Raw genomic sequence first — 22,182 nt, 5'->3', positions numbered from 1 at the left:
CAGGAAACTCCAAGCACTAAGATTGATTACCTTACCCAATTCAAGATACTGGATGGACCATGGTGAAGAGGCTATATCAACGTGATGAGATGTAATAAAAAGCAAGCAACGAACACTGTTACCTGTTAATGCTGTTAGAGCCATCTTCTTTCAAGTGCTACCTTATAAGCTTGCAGTAAACTCTCACTTGGGGTCAGTTGTTCAACTGAATACAGATGTAATACGTGCAGCTGAGCTAATAAAATGAAGTATGGAAGTAAGGTAGTTGTGATCTTGAACCTATCTAGATTCAATGGATAGTCGTTGGTTAATATGGATAAGTTGTGATATTCAGGATGAGGCTATCGCCAAAAAGCAAAGTGATATGAATTGCCATGGAGCCGTTTAACGTCAGATACCACACCAATTATCTTCAAGTCTGCAATGCTGCAATGACAGGGTTGTATGCTAGAACGCTACATAATGGTGACGTGAAGATCCCTGAAAAACTAGCGATATAGTTGAGATATCCCGAAAAGTCTAGGTGAGTTTGATCTGACTCGGTACTGCAAGCGTTTAGGTATTGAATTAATATAAGATTTTATTCTTTTGTATGGTCGCAAATTAGCTGATGTTTGCGGTTGAGTCTTGTCGAGACTTGGCGTCTTTCGGGAAAACTATTCCACAATTCCCGTTCCGAAGAGAGAATCGTGAAAAAGAGGGAAAGAGAACAAGACAGATGACGCACAGACCACCTTCTAGTCGGAGCAGAGCTCTGAAGTCGTTTTCTTACTGGAGCCACACAAACACATCACACATTGTCCAAACATCTCTTTCATCCCAATTGCAGAGCCCCGTAAACAATTCGACTCCTCCCTCTCCTAACCCTTCTCCATCTCGTTTTCTAGCTAATTGAAGCTCTACCTCTCTCCACTATCTTTTCCATTTCTCACCTTCCAAGTCCCGTAACTCTCGATCTTTTCTCCGATCCCGAAGTTCGACCTTGCCACCCCTCACGTCTTTGCCTTCCAACCACGAACCCTCGACTCCATTTTGTCATCAGGCTTGCCCTATTCTGCTTGCTTGCTTCGACTCGATTCAACCCAACTCCAACCCCATCACTTCAATCTCGACCGAACACGATCGTCGTCTTGAGCTTGAATTCGTAATATCAGGCTCTGTTTCTTGGACGTTTTCACACCCTCGTTCGACCCGTTTCCGCGACACAGAGAGCTCGCCGGTTGCGCACCCAACCTAATTTTCGCTCCGCATCACACTCGTCATATCAAACTTCACATCACAACACACAGCCATCATGGCCTCCAACGGTAACTTTGCCCAACAGGATCAGTACAAGGAACCTGCCGACCAACAACAAACAGCTCCTACTACTTCTGCTGCCGATGGCTCTGCCACTGCTGCCGCTTCTGCCACCAACAACCCATCCAAGGATGAGGTTGGCTGGTATTTCGTGGAACAATTCTACACCACCCTGAGCAAGTCGCCTGAGAAGCTTCACGTATGTTAACTCCGTTGCCGGTCCGCTTTCTTCATACTAACGACCTTGATAGCTTTTCTACGGCAAGCGCTCACAATTCGTCTATGGTCGCGAAGCTGAGGTTGCCAAGGTCTCTGTTGGCCGACAGGTAAGTTAAGATGGCAAAAGGAACATCTGGATTGGTTGCTAACAGTACAACAGGACATTCAAGAACGCATCAAGAACCTAGACTTCCACGACTGCAAGGTCAGGATATCCAATGTTGACTCCCAGGCTTCCTTTGAGAACATCGTCATCCAAGTGATTGGCGAGACTTGCAACAACAACAAAGCGCCCAAGAAGTTCGTCCAGACCTTTGTCCTTGCCCAGCAACCTTCCGGCTACTTTGTCCTCAATGATATCCTGCGATATATCGATGACGAGAGCGATGACGAGTCTGCTGCTGCCTCTGAAGAGGCTGCCGAGGAGCCTGCTGCTCCCGCTACGGAGGAACCTGCTGCCGCTGTCGAGCCCGAGGCTCCCCAGTCTGTCGAGGAAACTAAGGAGGAGGCCCCTGCCCTCGATCCCGAAGTTGTTGATCAGAAGCTTGAGGAGGTTTCCACTTCTAAGGACAGTGTGACTCTCAACGGCAGCACCCCCGAGGAGGTTGATGAGGCTAAGGCCCCCGAGACCAAGCCTGAGGTTCCCGCCGAGACCGCTGATGAGGCTGCTAAGGAGCTTGCCGAGGAAGACGTCAAGGAGCCCGAGAAGCCTAAGGATCCTAGCCCTACACCCGTTTCCAAGCCTGTCGCTGCTCCTCCTGCAGCTCCCGAGAAGCCTGCTGCTCCTCCTAAGCCCATGACATGGGCCAGCCGAGCTGCCGCTGCCCTTCCCAAGCCTGTTGTTCCTCTCCCCAAGACTACTACTCCTCCCGTGAACCAGAGCCGTGCTCCCGCTCCTGCCGCTGCCACTACTTCTCAGCCCGCTGCTGCTCCTGCTGCCACCTCTGCCGCGCCCGCCACTGAGTCCGCTGGTAAGGATGCGGCTGGATGGCAGACTGCAGGCAGTGACTCTAAGCGACAGAACCGACCTCAGTCTGTTTCCGGACCTCCTGCCGATAAGGAAAGCACCACCGCATACGTTAAGTTCGTGACGGATAAGGTCCAGGATGCAGACCTCAGGAACGCTTTGACTGCTTTTGGCGAGTTGAAGAGCCTTGATATCATCCGCCAGAAGGTAAGTTCAGATCCTCTACTATAACACCATCGTTGAAGCTAACATGGTATAGAACTGTGCGTTTGTTGAGTTCAAGACCCCTGAAGCCTCCAAGGCTGCGGTTGCTGCCAACCCTCACACCATTAACGGCGAGACTATCGTGATCGAGTCCCGTCGCAACAAGCCCGGTGCCCATAACGCTGGTGGCCGAGGCCCCGTTTCAGGACGTGGCCGTGGTGGTGCTGAGGGCGGACGATCTGGCGGCCAGGGCCCCCGAGGCAACTTCTCTGGTCAAAACCGTGGCCGTGGTGGCGCTCCCCGCGGCCGTGGTGGTGCCCAGTCCCATAATGCTTAAGCAATAGCGACTGATATATATAAAGTGGCCAGGATCAGACTTTCACATCAGTGTCAGTCTTGATTTTGCTATCTAGGTCCTGGAACGACCGGGATCCCAAATCGAAGTAATCACAACTAATCTACGTGATATACATAACCATTCAAACATCAACACGAGGGGACGACAACAGAAAACAAGCTCAGCAGATGGTCAGGGGGAGCGGTAAGGGAGCGGAGTTTGGTATTCCCTTTTGGAGGAAGGATGGAGTTGGGAATTTGGAGTCATATTTGTTCGTTTTTCAGTTTCGGTGGTTTGCGCGCTGCATCTGCATCTGATCCTCTCAGCCGGCGATTGGGTTACGGATTTCAGCGAAAACGGGGGAAAGGTCCTAGGCTGGGAGCTTTGGTTTGGCATCATTACTTTCTAATGACCGTGTATATTCTTACAAAAGCGAACGGACGGGCGATAGAGGTGGCAGTACCCGAAGGGCAGAAGGACGTTGACGGGTATACATACTAACGAAGCAGTGACAGTTGACGATGGTGGGCGAGAGTCCAGGCCTGCGATGAATGACTGGGCCTGGAGGGACCATGTTCTGTACTTTTTACTGTGCAAGTAGTAATGATCAGTACCTTTTTGGTTTCCAATGTTTGAGTCGAGCTACCAGATCAGCAAGTGAATGCAAAATTCTCATATGATGTCAATGTTTTCATGTCATGTCATGTGAGGCAGGTAACGTAGCATGTTGAAGATCCAGGATGGAGGGGCATGACGGTCATAATATCCAGTATCGGTCTAGAAGGTCCCGTAGAAGGAATGTTGCTGTTGCTCGTTTTCTTTATGCGATGATATCCGAAGTTAAGCTTGCAGAGCCTCGTGGATCAAACAGGTCGAACGGTTCGTCGCATGAGAAATTGTTGTTATTGATGGACGTTGGTCAAGGTTCTTTTGTAACAGGAAAAAGCATTGACAAAAGGCCAAGCCAGTTACTGGGGGACTTTTGAATGAGAGAGGATACCCACGCGTAATAGTTACTATGCAAAGAGAACTTGATTTTGAATCTATCGACGGTCAAAGTTGCACGTGTTCGTGTAGTAGACACCGCGATTTGATTCTATCCATTCGGTTCGTCGGAGACTATCCCGAATAGCCAGGGCGTGTCCTATTATTGTACATAAGGTAAGGTAGCTTATTCCGGACACGCCGCACAATGACATGGGGAAACAAAAGGTTCCCCGGGTATTTTTGCGACCTTCTAAAAGCAGACCTTAAGGAGAAAAAAGAACAGCCAATGTTATGTGAGGGAGAATTTCTGGCGATGGGACGATGCAAGCAAAGTCTTTGCCGAGAGATCCGGGGAGTATCGTTATTATTATCCTGGACGATCAGTTCAGTTTGCTATGGAAATATCTGAGACAGCGGCTTGAGCTGATCACATTTTCGTTGGGACTGTTTTAGGAGTAAAGGTTGCAGCCAAGACGGGAGAGGATCATCCATGGAGTGCTTGTTCTGTAAGCTTGTAGGCTTGGTTTACGATACAGGAATCACGTATACCTCTTCTAAGGTAATTAACTTGCGGATGGAATGTGAGAGCCTCGACTTAAAACTCCGTCAATGGTACTTTTTAGGATCATGTTCCTTGCAAAGTAAGACAAGGAAAGGATCGACATAGAGCCTGAACTTTCCAGACTTGCTTACAGGTCTCTCGGAGGAATAATTACCGTGCGATTTGCGTGATCGTCAAGAAGCAATTCGACTGCCGGTGTCACGGACGGAATTAGCAGCAATCCAAGCCCAAGCCCAAGCAATCAAACAATCTCACTGCATGGTGAATTGGTTGATTATCTTGATGATCAAACGTCACGTCACACCAAGAAAAGTGCTTGCGTGTTCCCTCCCCCGCAACAAAATAGGTAGGCAATGCATGCAACATAGGTCGTGATAGTACTAGTTATCAATCGGCCCTGCTCCAGGTTCTTGTGCTTAATAGTGCACCATATTGGGAACCCAATGGACAGTAAGACGGGAAGTTTCTGACGGAGATGGTCCGGAAATGTTGTGCAACCCGCGCGGGCCGCTCTAAGATTTTCTGTTGACAATGTCTATTGGGTCCTCCGTAGAAGAAGAGGGGGTTTCGGTGTGGTCCGTGTATTAATTAGATTCGTTGTCTTGTGCGAGTGAGTTGACTGTTGATGTTTCTTCTTCGCATTTATCGAGTCCAAGGATGAGTCGATCAATCCACACATGATTCGTTCAGTCAACCCGCATGAAACATGAAAAATGATTTACTTGTAATGAAAATGTCACGATGGCTGACTATGAATAATAGAATAACAAGAAATACTCATATAGAATATTAGTGTGGGGCTATTTATGATTCAAAGAAAAAGAGACGCCGAGTAGAAGGGCCTGACCCCAGACATAGAGAGGGGCCACTATCAAAGGTGCCAATGCTAGTATCAAAAGTTCCTTTGTTGAGCGCAACGCTTCCAGAGCGATGAGGTAAGCTGTCCAGAACAAAAGGATACGTACTCCGGAGAGTTCCCAGGAGTCTGGTTCGCATTTGACGGGCGAATCAGCAATCAGATTGAATCGTTATTCATCGAAACGGTAAAGGGCACTTTTGTAACGGAACAAGGTGCCGTTTTCTATGTTGGTTGGCTCATGTTGTTGCGCCTGCAATGCGGCGTCTCGGATTGATGAAATGAGAGCCGAAAACATCTTCACTGTGGAAAGGACTTTTGTGCAAGTTGACGTCCTATCAAGTAACAGAATGAATGACTTGCAGGACAGGTATCGTGTTTAAGGCTTTAAGCGATGACCTGAAGCTCCGGATATTGAAGTCGAGACCCGGCCGAGATATCGATTGTGGCTTATGTACGTTGAATAGATTAGTCCGTATCGAGCCTTGAACTCTATCGGGCGCCCCCCTCGATTTTTTTGTTATGGCTTTTTGGATGTTGGAACGGCAATTGGCCTTGTAGCAAAATGTGAGGACTATACATAATCGCCTAAAGAGGGTTGGGTGATTATCATATCGACAAACATATAATTCAAGGTTAAAATTCATACTACGTAGCAGAGCTTCCATTGGCAGTGGAGAGAAACTCTCTCAGGCAAGTCCTGTGCCGGTTATCCGTCACCCTTTTGTGACCTCCCCGTCCGGGACTAGCGAGGGAAGGTGGGGCCGTGTGCTGCAACTTCCTCGTGCGGTTCTGTCTGTGAGTGTGGGCTTGTGAGACCCTAGTTCGCGCGGGACCTTTTGGCGGGAAGGTGGTCCTTTTGAACCTGCAACATGCGGCTGCCACTGACAGTCCACCACCGAGAGACAGTGCCAGGCAGGCGCAGGCACAGAACAGGTCAAGCAAGCCATGCCATGTGTCGTGCTTTCCCGGGACCGGGGGTCTTTTAACGATCAGGGTGCTCTTTCCCCGACATCTACTAGGTTCAGTTACCTTACCTACCTACAGTACAATCTCACTGCCCAGCTCCTGCGGAGTCGAATCGAGTCGACAACCAGGCCTTGGAAGGAAGAGGAGAACCCTGGACTTGGCACCACCAACGACATCTTGCACTCTTCATCATCACGACATACTCGAGATCAACAATAGCACCTTCAGGACAAAGATACAAAGCCCTACACCAAATCTGAAAAAGATATCCACTAGCACAGGCGAGATCGGCAGTCAGCGCGGAAATTCGGCGCATTTAGTACAGTAAACGCTGCTGCACTTTGATGCGCTCTTCAAAAGTGCGGATCGCATCACATCCGCGCATCCCACAACCCGGCCGAGACAAAAGGCCAATCAAGACTCTGTCGCATCAGATCCCAAATGTGATTGTCCTGACTTGCTCGATTTAGGCGAAATCGCTTTTCTCGAAACAATACGGTAGCGTCCACTGCAACAGCGCGCCAGCAGCCTCATCTCGCCACTCTGAGCCTGAGCCTGTGCCAGCGTTTTGGTCCACGCTCCCCAATACCATTCCCACACCCTCACGTTTCTACGACTTCCGGCTGCCGCTCCACTCTCTCATCTGAATCCTCCTCAAAGCTCGGTTCAACGTGGGCCCTTTTGAAACGGCTGACGTCGCTTTGCTCTGGTCTGGCTGCTCTGGTTTGGTCACCGTTTCCCTGACCTTACCATCGATCCTAGTCACCCCGAGCAAAAGAGCCGCCGCATTTCCATTCCTCTTCCATACCCCATCGAAGCTGGACGGAGGCACGCCTGGTTTGGGCCCTACCAGCATCCCGTTGAACCCCGTCTTCCAGCTCGACTCACACCCCCCTTCGATCCACGATTCTCTCCTCAAACTTACGAACCCCTGCGTGCGACCTTCTTCCACGACAGATGCTTCTCTTCGTGGATCCATGCTGACTGTTCTGATCCTCTCACCTACGACTTCTGTTGGCTCGCTCCAGTTTCTTCTTCCAAACCTCTCCACACAACCTCAGCGGGTCGGAATGATCAACCTCCTCAGTTTACCGTCCTCTATGGAGACTCCTATGGCCAATGCTCGTTGAGGTTCACGCCCCCAGACGACAGAGTCACCCTGTGAGCCTTTTCCGTTCCGTATCGGCCGGTCGTGGGGCCCTCTCCGACTTCATATAAGTCCCATCTCCCTCCAATGGACCTACGCAGGGCCACGGCCGAGGACGATGTATCATCCACGACCGCTCCTACGTCGCCGCCCCTCAGGCGGCGTGTATCGATGGAGGAGGACCTCTACTACCAGCGTGTCATGACAAGTCCGCGCCGACCCTCCCAGCCGCCTCCGTACCAGCCAGAGCGAGATCCGCCGCCGACAACGTCGAATATCTCCCATGATGGGGATCGTTTGGAGAAGGGGAACGAACTCACGACTGGTGGGGGCGGCGAAACTCAGCTTCATCCAGATACAGGAAAAGAAAACCTACCCGACTATAAGAACTCAATATTACTGGAGGGTGTATTTGACAAGAAACACGAAATCGAAAACTTGATAAAGAGGGCCGAGGATCGCCAATGGTATCCCGTTCACGTCTGTTTGAATGGAACAGCGCTTAGCATATATGGAACCAAGAAAGCATGGAGTTGGGGTAGAACACGCAGTGACGGGCCGTCGGTCGACCCAGATAACCCTCCATGGGTGAAGAGGGGCAAGCTCGAGAAGACATATAGCCTCTTGTATGCGGATGTCGGTATTGCCGCTGACTATACGAAGTAAGCTACCAAAATTCGAGGCGTAGGATTTGTGTTATTAACAAGATTCAGGAGGCGATATACCATCCGTATTCGAGCAGAGACAGACCAGTTTCTCCTATGCTGTATCGAGCTGAGTACATTCAACAAATGGCTCGAAGGTCTATTCGCAGCTATCGATATTGCTCTGCCTCTGGAAGACCGAGATTTCCCGCGTGATATGTCTATTCCTCGAATACAAAGAATTCGTTGGTTCCATGGCCAGACGCCAACGGCTACAGCTATTGACTTGTCAGAACTGGGCATTGAAGGAGGATCTGAAGAAGTCTCTGCGACAACAAATGAGGCTCGTCCATCAGCGCCACCCTTGCGACTAGCTCCAGAATCTCAAACCAGGCTAGAACCTGAAATTGAGGTTGAAGGAGATGAAGAAGAAGTGGTTGAACCCCCTCCGCGAATAGACCTTGCCCGTCGTCTCAGCACAACGTCATACAACAATATGGGTATTGACCCTGTCGATGGAAAATGGATACCAGAACATCAGTGGTCGAGTGCCCATGACTTGCTGTATGCCAAGCTCTGTTACAGCAATCTACTCTTTAGAAGTCCCCGCAAAACACCATACATCATCAGCAAGGGCAAGAAGTTCTATGTTGATTGGACGACAGGCCGAATGGTCAGGGTCCTCCCGCCTGCCTATGGTGAGATCGACTACTTTGGGGCTTGGCAAACGGTTCATACCGAAAACAGACTTATCTGAGTTCTTGGCCAAACGGACACACCCTCCTGCCACCACTATATCACCTATGATCTATCTCATCATTACTACATACACATACTCACTGGAGTCGACGACTATCCTCTTACGACAGACACCACCGCGACCAGTCACATCCCCTTCAAGATGACACACATTTAACCTATCATGGGTTCATTCTACGACATATACAACTAGATCATCTATCATATTTTGTCACATACGGAGCTAGATATTCTTCTCCTCCTCTCTTACTTTCTTAGCAGTACATATTTTCTCTGCATATCTGGCGCATGGAAGGCTGCGGATGCATCAGCCGATGATGACAGGGGCTTACGATCATGGAACGGAGTTTGCATTTCATTTATTGTTTGCTTAGATCCTCGTGCTTTCTACATTTGAGGACGCTACACGGCATGGGTTGTGGTGAGTCGCGCCCTCGGCCATTTGGTTTTCAGCATGAGTGGCCATGGCTGCTTTTCCATATCAGCAATTCATACACGTTTGCATGGATTGCGATGCCTGTACATAGAAGACATTGAAAGAAACATTTTGAAAGATGTCATTGCAACTAAATGCTTGATTAACTGTGAACGTTGCTTCGTAAATGCTGTTATACAGGACAAAACATTGGTATAATAACGCCCATTACTCCCGGATCCATTGGATGACCACAGCATACGTTCAGCTTTTCTGCCACCTATATGCATCTTTTTCGTCGTTCATGCTCATGATGACGCTCCTTGTTCCCCACCACCATTGGCAGCGTCAACGGCTGCTATGCCCTGTCTGGTCTCAGCAGCAACATCGTCCATAACCGGGCGCAGCGCGTCATTTGCGCCCTGGACATCGGCGACGACAGCTTCGAGGGCATCAAGAAGTGTACGAATTTCTTCTCTTTGACGACGAACTTCATCGTACAACAGAGCGTTTTGCGATTGTGTCGTTTGTAGGCGAGCATTGAGCTGCGACTGGTGCGCTGTGAGGGCGGGTGTGAGATGCGCGGCAAGGATTGCTGATGGGGGCAGAAGATGAGGACTGTATATCTGTTAGTGGATGGCGATTATAGTAGTGAGAAGGGAACTTACGGTGTTGGTTCTTCTGTTGTTGACTCGGCGCGTCGGCGGGAGGCATCGCTAATAAGGCTCTCTAGGTCATTGAGCTTAGGAACGACCTGTCTCGACACCATAATATTATCAAACTCTTTCTGTCCATCTCCTATTAGCATTGTCCTTATTTACCGCTTCGTTGTGTCACACCTCGCACTTCTCGCCAAGCTTATCAACCATTTGTCCCTGAACCTGCCTCAACACACCCTCCGCCCTCTTCGCAACCGTAGGGTAGCAGCCGGCGACATTGTCCCATCCAATCTTCCCCAGCGTCTTCTTTAGCGATCGCGCGTAGAGTTCTTGTAGACGCGCGGCGCGGGGACCAGGCGTAACGGCTGTGTGTCGCTGAGGGAGGGGTGGTGATGCGGGAGGGTCTTGTTCTGATTCTGGTTGTTGTTCTGGTTCTTGTGATTGAGATTGAGTTGTTTCTTGGGCTGCTTCGGCTTGCGCGGATTGTTCGGGTTGCGGATCGGGCGCCATGACGATAAATATGGTACTGATGTTGGAGATGTTTGGTCTTGGTGGTTAGGAGACGCGACTGATAAAGCGGCGCGTGGGGTAAAGTGCTATACATACCTCTTATCGCACGTGGTCAATCATGATCACTGTAATTCCAGAACGTAGCCAATTACACATAAAGGAAATACAGAGTCAATCTAGTCTTAAATATTCAGAATGTCTATATACGTCTATGAAAACAAGCTTGTCAAAGCCAATTGTATGTCGTGTTTGTATGTACGATGTGTATCCATCCATGCCTAGCCCATCATAACCAAGGCTCATCAGCTCATGAAACTTACACAAGTCCTCATGACGCAGCCTTTTGTCTGTTACAACACCGTGTTGTAGTTCCAAGTAGAAAATCTATAGGGTATCGATTAAAAATCCCAAGGGAAAAGTGTTCGTTCGTCTGTATGTTGTTGATGTTGTCCCCCTCCTCCTCCTCCTCTTCGAATGTCTATCCGTGCTTAGTTGGCAGCCAGAATTGCAATCGCATCAGCATCCGTAGCGCGATCCTGCTTTCCGCCGTTTCTTCGCTTCTCTTCCTCTTCTTTCTTGATACGATCTGCTTCTTTTTGTCGTTCATGGCTAACATATGTGGCATATCGAAGTGTACCAAGCGTCAAAACAGCCATGAACAGTATTCCTAGAACAGAGCGACGGATAAGAATCCATCTAACTGCCTCGATTTCTGATTTAGCATCGCTACTGAGAACAATGCTGATCTTGTAATTTATTTGTTGAATCTGTGATACTGTCAGTCACCAAATCTTGCCGATATCGGAAAGGATCCTTACAGAGCTCTCGACGCTTTTCTGTTCTTCTCTGACAGCCATTTTGCGATCGTTAAATGAACCTCGAACATTGTCATTAAGTGTATGAACCTCCTGGTTGAGTGATTGCGTCAAGATGTCGACCTCGTGCTGTAGGTGTGTTCGCTGTTGTCGTAGCTGCTCTTCTTCAAGCCGTCGGTTATTCTTAATCTCAGTGCTCAACTCTGAACAAGCCGCTGTGAAAAGGTATGTTTCCTGAGGAAGCTGTTAGCCAATGTTGCTTAGGCCTCCATCGACCAAGACCTCACATTTTCCACATCGCTCTTGCTGACAAGAGTTGACTGCGCTATGTCGAGATTCTCTGCAAGCAACGTTCGAATCGCCTTCATTGATGTTGTGGCTTGCTCCTGTGTATAGCCCCCTTCTTGTAATTGCTTCACGAGCGAGTAGGTATCGAAATGGTGGACGTAGGGCGGTGGGCACATGGCCGGCCCTGGTCTTGTCGTCGTCGTCTTCTTGGCTGTTTCTGGTGGTTCTATATGCAGTACTGCTTCAAGGGGACCGCTCTGTTTTGCCTCTTCCCGGGCTGTTCTGGCTTGTTGTTCCTCCTTCGCTGTCTCGTTCTCCTTAGGTTGTTGCTTACTGCTCGTCGATGCAGCAGCCTCGTTCGTCGACACTGACTTATCTGGCGTCGCCTGTACCGACTCTTGTGTCGTGCTGCTCTCGGGCTCGGGACGAGTAGGAGTTTCGCTAGTGAGTGGGTGCGAGGCATTAAGCTTGGCGGTCGTATCTGCCCTTAGGGGTTGAGGCTCAACAGCTTTTCCTCTCCTGCGCGCGAAAGTACCTCTATGTCGAGCAAAGCCAGCGGCAGATCGGGGCGTCGCACGTAGGCCTCGCAGAACCTGCGGGCTTAAGAAGGTCAACCGAGCAGCGGCCGCCATGGTGGGCAAAAGATGACCCCGCGGATAGAAAAGGAGTGAGTAGGGATGGATTTGGGGCGTGGAATTAGCGATGGCTAACGAGTTCCAAGTAATTCGATCATGGAAATAAGGGTCTCTCTAGAATAATCTCGTCGTGTTAAGGAAGTGTTTGTTGAGTTTTGATATGGTGCGGTCTAAGAGATGTAGCATGTTGAGGAAGTATAGTACTAAAGATACAGAGGGTCCTGTCGGAGAGGAACCGGCAATCGGCGTGCGTACCTGCTTAAATGACTTGGCCTCCAATGGATCTCGCCCTCATATGTCATTTCTCCAGAACTGGTTTAGTGCTCAGTAGCTTGTTTGCGAATTGCCGTTCATAGCCGCAGGGGTCCAATAGATATGTACTTATTAGACTTATTTTCTAATTAAATAATCAATCTACAGAAATAAGTAAGGTACCTTAGCTATGGCCCTGTCTTGGCTTCGCTAGGGCTAATATGAGACACACGATCTGTTCATAAATCCAGGATACTTCGACAACGCCCTCATAAGAATCGTCTCCTTTTCCCCTTTTCATTCCAACCCACCTCCTCTTCATCAAGGGAGACCGTCAGCCAGATTGTAACGCTGTCATGTTCTTTCATTTACTATCCCAGAAACCAAACAAGCTGCAAGACATGAATAAACCCAGTAACAAATACAAAACACCCATCATCCTACCAAACTCCAAGCGGCACCTCATTGTATTAAGTGCACTGTCTGTACCTCGTGATGGCATAATTCCTATGATCAAGTGCCTGCCTTGTTCTTTTGTCCGTATGTTCACCTCTACGGAGGGCTTTCCGCGGTGAGGTTTGTCTCTTATTAGCCAAGACATCCAAATCTATGTGTAATACAAGGTATGAAGTAAGATTCTCTCTTTGCTTGCTTGCATGCATGCATGTGGGTGAGTCCGCTGCCGCTGTCAATCGTTGATTGGCTGTTTACGCCTCATCGTTATGGACGTGAACAGCCACCTCCGGGTTCTTGATGCCGGCAGATGGGACTCCAATGGCACTGCCGTTGGCACTTGGTAGCCCATCGCTTTGAGGGCTATTTGTTTCATTGGTCAACATTGGAGTTGGTTCAGCCGAGTCAACTTCGATTTTGAGATTGATGGCCATATTGTCAACAATCAAGATCTTCTCCACTACTTGGCTCAAACTGTGTGATGGCTTTGGGAGGGGTGCGCTCTTCTTCATCGTTTCAAGGTGCGTATGGATCTTTTGTGCCAGCTGCTGCTGTCCGGGACCCTTGGTGTTGTGAACTAGGCTTTCTACCTTGTGTCAGCCATCTTCGCATGGATAAACAGAGAGACCACTTACTAATAACATAGTTTGCAAACTGGTCGTTGATCAGCTCAAATAAAGTGTCCTTCCCGCTCGCACTGACAGTACAAAGTTGTTCGCGGATTTGTGTTCGTTGTTCATCCGAGCCAAAGGCGATGCACTTCTCGACTACATTGGACGAAATCTTGTTCTTGGAGAAGTATAACAGTTTGTTGATAACCATCTCAACAATTCGATCCCTGTCATTGCCGGGTCGGTGCTCGATGATAGCCTGAACGACATAGTTGCCGAATTGGTTTGTGGCAAGCGTCTCCATCGATGGGTAAAGCGGATCCAAGACCTTTCTGATGTCCTCCTCCTGGCACACCTCCAGGAGTCGTTGAATAACCCGGCATCCATGCGAATCCTGGCTGAGTTCCAGGGCGTGTTCTTCAGCAACCCCAACAAAAGAGTTGAGATGTGCTGAAGGGAGCTCTTGGACGAACTTCTGGATAACATGGTTTCCAGTCTCGTGCTTCATCAAATCAAGTAGATGTGGTCGGATCTCCTGGACAAGTTCGAGATTTTGCTCGACAAGGAAGTGCTCTATGGCCTGCTTAAATTAGAAGTCTGAAGATCATCACGAAATGATAGTGCGTACCTTCTGGACCACACGGCAACCGTGTTTGTTCCGTGCTAGATCGTTGACGTGGCCTTTCATTTGCTGAAGAATGTGATATTTCTCTCCTTGCCCTGTATATTCGATCAAATTCTGCATTACGTAGTTGCCAAAAGAGCAGATCATCACGGTGCGAGCATCATCTGCTATCTCTAGCAAGATTCGAGTCTTCTCTTCATTGGTTGCAACGGCCAGCTTCGTTTGAAGCCACCGTGACGACTCCTGTTCTCCACTGGCATCGACCATGTGGCCATAGGCTTCACAAAGCTCTGGTTGAGGACCAGACCTCTTCGTTAACCGTCCACAGAAGTCTTTCACCCATTGGTTTTTGTAGATCTTGGGCCCAGGGCCATTGTTCTGGCTATGATAGGGGTATGGTGCTCCATACCCAGAATTGTTGTGCGCCAGCTGGTGATAGCGCTGAGGGTACTGGTCAAGTCCGAGGGCGTACGGAGCGTTGGGTTCAGAGAACATCGCCAGCTGGTGACCATAGTAGGGCATAGACTGTGCTGCCAGTTGGTTGACTTGGTTCGTTATGCGGAGCCCTTGATCCACTGGTCGAGCAGAATACACTTGACTCCAAATTTGCGGGTTCGCTCTGGGGTTGGGTCCTTGCTCTGTGAGGTTCGAGAGGCGGTCGATGGAACCTCGGTGCATCGTGGAGGCTTGTGCATTCATCATTTCAGAACTCAGATCCAGGCTGTTGCCGTTGACACGTTGTCCGCTAGCGTCGTTGTTCCAGGGCTGGCAATTAGGGTCGAAAGCAAATACACCGGGCATGTTTCCCAGAAGGTTGAAGGATGTTGCATCCAGACTCTGGCTGTTATTATGATTAAATGCTTTTTGATTGAGAGCCTGGTGGTTGCTGCCTTGACTCATGTGGTTGGGAAATTGTTGCTGGGACTGTGTCGATTTGCTTGCAGTATGGGTAGCACGGTAGGAGGGTGAAGATTGAGAATGTCGTGAGGAGTTGGAGCGGCGGTCCTGTGCCCGGCCGAAGCCATTGAAAGGATCTGAGTCGTAGCGAAATGCGTTGCCGTACATAGCAGTGCTCCTTTCTTTCGAAATGCCCATTTGGGAGAAGTGTCCCGCTAAGCTTTGGTCATTCCCTAGGTCGCTGTTGGGGATGTGGTCTTGTACCATCCTACTCGGCGATGTACTGGGCGATCGTGTTGCGAGAGGTGTTGTTCCCCAGAAGGCGGAGGTGGTGGGTACGTTGAATGCACTGGATCCGCGTCGCTCGCCATTCTCTTTGATAAGTGTGAGTATACGCACAATGGAATAGATTGGGTGGAAAAGGCAATATTCACATACCATTTGCGAACAAGCTACGGGTGTGCAAAGTATCCCATGCCGTGGCATTTGTGCTGTTGTTGGTCTGAGAATGCATGGGCTGCCGTTGCGATTGATCAAAGGCTCCCGTGGCCATGGTGTTGGAATTGATAGGCCTGGCGGGTTGACGTCGCTATTGAGATGATAGATATATAAGCATGAATCGAGAAAAGAATAAATCGATTGGGTCTGGATATGGAAGTTGATGTTGATGTTAAAAGAATGTGTGTTTTGTCCGGGCAGGGCTTGGTCGGTTTGGTATCGAATGCATGGGGTAGGTTAAGGCAAGGTAGACGAGACGAGACAAGACAAGACAGATTATGGGGGATCAATTTTTTGTGTTGCGGATGTTATAAGGCACCTAATGGTAGGCAAGGCAAGGTGCAAGGTGCCAGCGGCAGCGAATCCCGACGTGCGCTAGCTATTCGTAGTTTGAATCTGACGCATTTGGGACAAGTCGAGACACACGAGCATCCATCTCTGACGTCGCACTCCCTGGAACGTGGGCCATGGGGGCAAGCACCTTAAAAAAAAACAAGGGCCCTGAATGGTTTGGGGGCAGACCAAGAAAGGTGTAGAGGGATTGGTGGTCGACGATAAGATAGCAATAGAAATCAGTCAACTTACCGAGCCAGTCTGGTGGTTGGTCATTATGTCTCAATGTAGTGATAGTAACAGATATTCAAATATAATACTGTTTGTTGTTGTTGTTGTACTTATGCCCAGGCCGTATGAAGGCTGTTGATTGTTTGTGTGGAATATGTTTAGGAATGTTCCAGGATCCTAGAAAGCGAGGAATAGGTATGGAGGGTTGATTATGTAGACTAATGGGGCCAGGGGCGACAATGGATGATCTTTGTAGGGGTCCACGAGTCCTTGGTACGTGAAAGTGACAGCCGTGGCAATCGTAGGTATGGATGGGTATTGATATGTGACGGTTCGTCTTGGATGTGACTAGGTATTGTCGTCGAGGTGAATATTTAATAAGAAAAAATAGACGGCCCAGAAAGTTGATTGTTGTTGAGAAAAGTCCAAGGAAATATAGACAAGGTAGTGAGTAGATATAAGTGAGATCCCTCCCACTCCCGGATTAATTGTTTTTGTTGGTGATATTTGCGAGCATGTCCCGCGTATAACAAGGGGTAGGCAAAAAAAGTTTTGACAGGAGAATGGTAAATTAAAGTATTAGAAAATGTGTTGGTCCAGGATTTGCTGAAGAAACCCCGAGCTCAGGCCCAAGGTTAGACAGTGAGTAAGGTAGGTAGGTACCTATAGGTTCGAGCTCAAGTCGGTTTGGACAAAGAAGATGTGGCAAGCGACAGCTCGAAGCAAGCGGGTGTAGAGCGGTTTTACATGAAATGCAGTCTCCCGTGAACCAGTGAAAGGAAACAAGGGCAAACTAAATCAATGTGAGGTTGCACGCCGGCGTCGGAATGTGCGGGCCCCAAACAGAGTAAAGTTGGTAGGACTTTTGGCCTTTTTGGTGCTCCTATTCAGGGCTCCTAGCAAAGGGAGGGAGGGGGATGAGTTGCTTGTGCTGCCTGACTGTCTTGTCTTGTCTTGTCGTGTCTTGCCTTGCTTTGCCTTGCGAGCAGAGGAATGATATGCGTGTCTGGCTCTGGCTCTGGCTGGCTCTCCGCCTTTTGCTGTATCAGAAAGAGGGGAGGACGGATATGCTTAATGAGGGCTGTTGACAAGGGTCTTCCTTGGTGCAGGGAGGGATCGTATTGCTCGAGGTGGATCAGGGAGGTTGATGAAATTCAGAACCCCTCGATAGGTACCGATAGTCGATTCAGGAGATAGAAATAGTTTGTCAAAAGAGGGGAAATAAAGGGCTCTTTATTGTTGCCGGTTGACAGCCTGGATATCTGCTTCCCAATTGTCGGCGTATGAAATTGTCACCACTCAGCCGACAACCCTCCAGTCCCATAACGCCATTTTTTCTGTAGTCGGTGTATCTTGTGTAAGCCAAATCATGATTGCACAGCTAAGACATCAAGTTTTTTGCCTCCAGTAACCCACGCACTGATGCCTCTCAGTCTATCTATCACTCCGCCGACCAACTCACCGTTGTGACAGCCTCCTTTGTTCATTGTTGAACCAGAGGCCGGGCTGCAACCCACAGGGACTGCTCCAGAGTTTTTCTAGCTGTTCTCATATCTCTGTATTACCTCGCTACATGGCACAATGAGGAGGCCTCGCATCTCCCGACGGTCGCACGAACTGTGCTTTTGCACGCGAGTGACATCAAGATGGATCGTGACTTGCGACTCAGAGCTGAGATACTTTGGTTGAAAGGTGGGGTCCAACGGCGAAACTTTTCCTCATCCAATAAGTCCAGTATTTCAGTTGGTCAACCTCCTCGATGGGCTTTTCCTTTCGTGTGTTGACTGGCTAACAAGATGACCATATGATCATCACGAAAATGTTACTATTTACCTCGATATCTTCAACTTTCGAGATTACTGTCCCATGGCTTAAAGCCTCACAAGGAAAGCCAAGACGGGCGCTCGGGCGGCCCCTGAGGGCTAGACCAAGATCGTCCTTCAACCCGTTATACTAACCCCGATGTAGTTTAGCTCGCAAATCACCCGCATAATCAAATCCTAATCAGGGAGGAAGCTCTGAGAGTTTGACTTTGATGAGGCTTCTGTGTCAACAGGAGAGTTCATATTCGTAACTCCTTCTGGATTTGTGGCCTCTTGTTTTTCGGCGCGTGTCACTCAACCATGTGGTTTCACAAGTCATCTCAAGTTTCGACAACAACGCACCTTTTGTATGACGCATAGACTCACCAAGGGCCTGAGCATGCGTAGGGTATGTGTTCTCAAGATAGATGCAAGTACACGAATAAGAACGATAGTTGGTTCTATCAAAATTGGCATCCAATAGCCATGGAGCCGAAATGCCCTTTACATAATTTTCGGTTCAAATACGTTCAAAGGGAGTATCATAGTCTCCGGCGAGTCGGCGTCTGGCTGGGTCCGTTTTGCTGATACTCCTCTCAACCACGGCAAGTGACTGGTGACTCAAGCTCTGTGACTGTACCTGTGCTTCCTACTTTCGCTCATCCAGAGGTTCAGCATCACGTTGTCTGGTGAAATCCACTGGTACTGGTCGAACATTGCTGTCTCGCCCTCAAGTTATCCAGCTCCAGCCCAATCGAGCAAACGCCTCAGGTTAGATACCAAGCGAAACGCGAGCGTAGTATCCTGGCAACAAGCACTTTTATAGTCGATTCGATTCCGTGAACTTGAGAAAGCTCTTCGTGCATATGCATCTGATAGTATTCCAAGATTCTCAGAATGAAACTTCCCAAGCTGGGAATGACCTAGAAACTGCACAAACTCCGCTGAACAATGATGATTCCGACCATTAACTATACTATATTTAGATTATAAGTCTTTAGAGCTTCGCATAGTCATTAATGCTGTCTAAAACTCCTGGGATGATTACTTCGCCCATGGCACATATTGCATAGACTTTTAGCAACTCTTCAACGGGCAAAAATTCCCACCACGAAAAATACCGGCTCACAGGCTATCCCTCTCAGTAGCTAAATGAGCTCATGTGGAATCTAGTAAAGACATTTTGTGCTACTCTTGGCCTGACATCGTGAATCGTGACCAGTCCCTTTGTTTGTTGTGGTGCAGAAATGTTTCACCCTGTGCTTAGAGGATCTCGATATTGCATTCCATGAACCCGATAATAGCGGCTCAGAGTATGCTGCTCTTCTGACCCAGCAACGATCACTCTCGCATGAGGCTGTTGAAAATACAATGTTCACAGGCTTCGGACATAGTCGAGGTGTTCATGCGTCAAAGCGTTGTTGTCAGATCTGAGGACTAAATTTCCGGTTACCATGGCCAAGGGGCCATCATTCGATGCACAGAGACACCTGTTTTGGTATCGCTGGACAACGGTGTGCTTGAAAAAGATAATTGTAGATTTTGTCCATCTGTATTTCATGTACTTGACCCTGGCAACTGTATTGTAGCATGCAACTCTCTGTACCCTGGAGCACCATTATATGTTGTGCATGGTGTTGCCTGCCGAAGAAATAACACTGGCGAGGTGACTAATCAAGCGAGATAAACAAATGATATTCACTTCCCTACCTTAGGTTGACAGTTGTTGGACGAAATAGAAAGACAAAGCCGAGGGAGCTACATCTCCGAAACTTCGGGAAAATCCAATCTCAAGACAACTATAGTAAACATGCTAATAGTGCAAGAGATGAGGCTATTTGATCGATTGACCGCGCGTCCTTATGACTGTGCTTGTGTTTGTTAAATGTCTTGTCGCAAGACTGCAAATGAACTACAACGAGCCTACATCTTTACGTGAGGGATATACGTAGTATGTCACGCAACCGTTTTCTGTGACAGTTTCCCTTGGCAAACAAACATCTGGTATGGTGTGTTGAAAACATTGAGAGACACCAGGGTATGTTTCTGTCTACCAGCCTGGCAGGACACTCGAACGGAGCCTAAGTCATTGCAACTATCCTCAACCCCAAACCCCAGTCGAAGCTCAAGGTAAATGACAAGTGCACGAGAAGGAGAAAGGAGAGCTATATGTCTCCTGATCAAATCAGGTATCGCTGCTAAAAGCACAGATACCGGTGCCACTTCAGAGGGCCTACCAAAATGAAGGCGGACAAGCGGCCAGGAGAAACGAAATGCAAGGAACAATCGATTGCGTGCCCGGCCGTTTCCCCCGAGCATGGATATGGCTTGCAAATGGATGCAGAGCTCGGCCGATTGCCTTTTGCGATCGTCTTACTGTAAATAGAAGCATGAACGCGTGTGCTGTGTTGCTTATATGCCCGTATTCATTGAAGGAAGACTACGAAAGAAGAGTGGCTATGCGTTGTTCCAACAAACTCATCACGCGCATTCGGTTGAGGCGTCTCGCTCCATCATTGCAAGCGTCGTGGCACTGGGTTAGCTTAGGATTGGGGGCTTGGGCTTGTCCCTTTTGTGCGTGATAACCGTTCGTACCTTGCATTGGCGTCCAAAACGATGGATCCATCGCTTGCCACACTCGCGTGAAATTCTAGGCTCTTTTCAGCATCGTTTAGATGAGCACAAAGAGTCCAGTCCAATCCAGGAGCAGAAGAGGCATTCGGCTCCTTGCTTCTCTTTATCGATAAGGTCACCAGACAGAGCCAGTTCTTTGTTGTCGTCTGCCCTTCATTGAGGAAAAGAACTTCCAGGCCTGGCTTGGCAGGGGGAGGACAACGGCCTCGACCAATGAACCGGGCGGCTACAGGGAACATGTGGGTGTCGAGTACAGCGAATCCCGGCGAGTATCCAGTCACTAGAAGAGCCAAGTTGAAGAATTTCAAGGGCCCGCTGGTCATGGTCAGCATCACCGAGGAGCAAGAGGATGAACCTGGAGCCAACAGGTCACATCTCCTGTTAAAGAAGCCGAATTAAATGCTGGAAGCGGGGCCTTAGCAGAGTTCTTATTGGATGGTCTAACCAACCAAACTGCGGTGACCGCACGTCCTTTGGAAAGGAAGGTGGCCCAGCACACCACGACAGGTGGTTTAGTGGCCAATTGCAGTGACTATGCCCCTGAGAGGACCATGGAAACAGTGGTCCCTAGTGGCTGTCTAGCTTCTCTGAGCGCCTAGCGGCCCCTACCATGGACAGCACCTGGCCCCAAGTCTCATTTCCGGGGCAGGGGCCCCTGTCGTGATCAAGTGTAGCTCAGGACAGGCTCCGAGCCAAAAACCCTCTCCCTCTGCTGTTGTGGTTGTTTCTTTCTCTTTCCCAACCCAATCCTCGCGGGCCAAGTTTGTGAATATCGTCGACGGCATCGTTTTTTCGCTCCCAATACATCTTGTTCTCAATCGCTTTTTGGATCTTCAGCTTCACTCTTTCAGCTGATTTCCGTCCGGTCTTTCCAACCCCCCTCTCTCCCTTCGTTCTACCCACTATCTTAGGCCCATCACCAACCACCTCGGTTTTCGGTACTCGCCAGGCATTCATTGACGAACTATTGGCGATATCTTCTCCCTGGCGTACGTTGTCCTGTCCCATCTGACCCTCCACCTGCCACCTCGATTATATCGAGTCGTCTGTTTGGGTTGTCATTCTGCAACACGTCATGGCATGCATTGAATTGGTGGGATCGCCATGGCTTCGAATTGGCCAATCCTCCAACACAAGTCTACTTTGGAGTCTAGATGGGCTCTTCCGGCCTTGATGCGGAATGGCAGTTGGCTGCAAATATTGGAGGCTGCGTTGCAGATGACTATGCACTTGACAACCGCCACAGACAGGCTCGATCGCTCTCGCCGGGTGGCATTTCGGCCATGACCATGAGATGATGGCTTGCTAACATGATGATGAATAGACGTTGCTGGCTTTACATTCGTTCTCTCTACTCGGAGCACTCATCGTTATTACGAACTCAAAATCCGTTGCTACACCTACGTAACATTCAACCACACAAACTCTATTTCACGATGCCTTCTATTTTGAACCTCGTTACCCGATCTGACATGCCTGCCGATTCTGATGGCTCAAACGACAACATGATCAACCTCATGCTTGGCCTCCTCGGCCTTGTCTTCCTCGGCCTCATTCTGGTCGCCATCCTTTTC

General features: G+C 49.0%; 9 protein-coding genes across 14 annotated transcripts; 2 read left to right on the top strand and 7 right to left on the bottom strand.

The window, feature by feature from the left end:
• The first annotated feature begins 730 nt into the window (after positions 1 to 730).
• On the top strand, positions 731 to 4,100 carry FOXG_02229 (uncharacterized protein). 4 transcript variants are annotated; one of them, XM_018379582.1, is made up of 5 exons: positions 731 to 1,307; positions 1,362 to 1,498; positions 1,551 to 1,625; positions 1,679 to 2,692; positions 2,745 to 4,100. In XM_018379582.1, exons 1-5 carry the CDS (start codon positions 1,295 to 1,297, stop codon positions 3,024 to 3,026), a joined length of 1,521 nt encoding a protein of 506 aa, XP_018235646.1. In that variant the 5' UTR covers positions 731 to 1,294; the 3' UTR covers positions 3,027 to 4,100. The 4 variants fall into 4 exon arrangements, with proteins under 4 accessions (XP_018235646.1, XP_018235648.1, XP_018235645.1 ...); XM_018379584.1 differs by having other exon boundaries at positions 1,679 to 4,100; XM_018379581.1 differs by having other exon boundaries at positions 731 to 1,498.
• A 649-nt stretch (positions 4,101 to 4,749) lies between these two features.
• On the bottom strand, positions 4,750 to 6,246 carry FOXG_18259 (uncharacterized protein). Its single transcript, XM_018398320.1, has one exon. The coding sequence runs from the start codon at positions 6,097 to 6,099 to the stop codon at positions 5,770 to 5,772; it is 330 nt and encodes a 109-aa protein (XP_018235644.1). The 5' UTR covers positions 6,100 to 6,246; the 3' UTR covers positions 4,750 to 5,769.
• Positions 6,247 to 6,303: 57 nt separating this feature from the next.
• FOXG_02227 (uncharacterized protein) lies at positions 6,304 to 9,588 on the top strand. Its single transcript, XM_018379579.1, has 2 exons — positions 6,304 to 8,209; positions 8,261 to 9,588. The coding sequence occupies exons 1-2, from the start codon at positions 7,635 to 7,637 to the stop codon at positions 8,946 to 8,948; spliced, it is 1,263 nt and encodes a 420-aa protein (XP_018235642.1). The 5' UTR covers positions 6,304 to 7,634; the 3' UTR covers positions 8,949 to 9,588.
• On the bottom strand, positions 6,935 to 7,379 carry FOXG_02228 (uncharacterized protein; the record flags this gene model as incomplete). The annotated part of the gene is made up of 1 exon (XM_018379580.1): positions 6,935 to 7,379. One exon carries the CDS (start codon positions 7,377 to 7,379, stop codon positions 7,011 to 7,013), a length of 369 nt encoding a protein of 122 aa, XP_018235643.1. The 3' UTR covers positions 6,935 to 7,010.
• FOXG_02226 (uncharacterized protein) lies at positions 9,459 to 10,578 on the bottom strand. Its single transcript, XM_018379578.1, has 3 exons — positions 10,205 to 10,578; positions 10,034 to 10,152; positions 9,459 to 9,983 (listed from the first exon to the last, which is right to left on the bottom strand). Exons 1-3 carry the CDS (start codon positions 10,532 to 10,534, stop codon positions 9,674 to 9,676), a joined length of 759 nt encoding a protein of 252 aa, XP_018235641.1. The 5' UTR covers positions 10,535 to 10,578; the 3' UTR covers positions 9,459 to 9,673.
• A 120-nt stretch (positions 10,579 to 10,698) lies between these two features.
• On the bottom strand, positions 10,699 to 12,520 carry FOXG_02225 (uncharacterized protein). Of its 2 annotated transcripts, XM_018379576.1 has the most exons (3): positions 11,637 to 12,520; positions 11,353 to 11,583; positions 10,699 to 11,301 (listed from the first exon to the last, which is right to left on the bottom strand). In XM_018379576.1, exons 1-3 carry the CDS (start codon positions 12,267 to 12,269, stop codon positions 11,023 to 11,025), a joined length of 1,143 nt encoding a protein of 380 aa, XP_018235639.1. In that variant the 5' UTR covers positions 12,270 to 12,520; the 3' UTR covers positions 10,699 to 11,022. The 2 variants fall into 2 exon arrangements, with proteins under 2 accessions (XP_018235639.1, XP_018235640.1); XM_018379577.1 differs by having other exon boundaries at positions 10,699 to 11,583.
• A 123-nt stretch (positions 12,521 to 12,643) lies between these two features.
• On the bottom strand, positions 12,644 to 16,522 carry FOXG_02224 (uncharacterized protein). Of its 2 annotated transcripts, XM_018379574.1 has the most exons (5): positions 16,194 to 16,522; positions 15,549 to 15,699; positions 14,217 to 15,484; positions 13,613 to 14,168; positions 12,647 to 13,563 (listed from the first exon to the last, which is right to left on the bottom strand). In XM_018379574.1, the coding sequence occupies exons 1-5, from the start codon at positions 16,215 to 16,217 to the stop codon at positions 13,232 to 13,234; spliced, it is 2,331 nt and encodes a 776-aa protein (XP_018235637.1). In that variant the 5' UTR covers positions 16,218 to 16,522; the 3' UTR covers positions 12,647 to 13,231. The 2 variants fall into 2 exon arrangements, with proteins under 2 accessions (XP_018235638.1, XP_018235637.1); XM_018379575.1 differs by lacking the exon at positions 16,194 to 16,522 and having other exon boundaries at positions 12,644 to 13,563; positions 15,549 to 15,927.
• Positions 16,523 to 18,595: 2,073 nt separating this feature from the next.
• Positions 18,596 to 18,691, bottom strand: FOXG_18258 (uncharacterized protein; the record flags this gene model as incomplete). Its single annotated transcript, XM_018398319.1, has 1 exon — positions 18,596 to 18,691. One exon carries the CDS (start codon positions 18,689 to 18,691, stop codon positions 18,596 to 18,598), a length of 96 nt encoding a protein of 31 aa, XP_018235636.1.
• Positions 18,692 to 19,746: 1,055 nt separating this feature from the next.
• FOXG_18257 (uncharacterized protein) lies at positions 19,747 to 20,386 on the bottom strand. The gene has a single exon (XM_018398318.1). It carries the CDS (start codon positions 20,291 to 20,293, stop codon positions 19,931 to 19,933), a length of 363 nt encoding a protein of 120 aa, XP_018235635.1. The 5' UTR covers positions 20,294 to 20,386; the 3' UTR covers positions 19,747 to 19,930.
• Between the last annotated feature and the right edge of the window lie 1,796 nt (positions 20,387 to 22,182).

This window comes from Fusarium oxysporum, chromosome 5 (genome assembly GCF_000149955.1).
Source record: "Fusarium oxysporum f. sp. lycopersici 4287 chromosome 5, whole genome shotgun sequence".
Classification (NCBI taxonomy): Eukaryota; Fungi; Ascomycota; class Sordariomycetes; order Hypocreales; family Nectriaceae; genus Fusarium; species Fusarium oxysporum.
The sequence above is the reverse complement of the archived record's forward strand: the minus strand, read 5'-3'. Positions and strand labels throughout refer to the sequence as shown.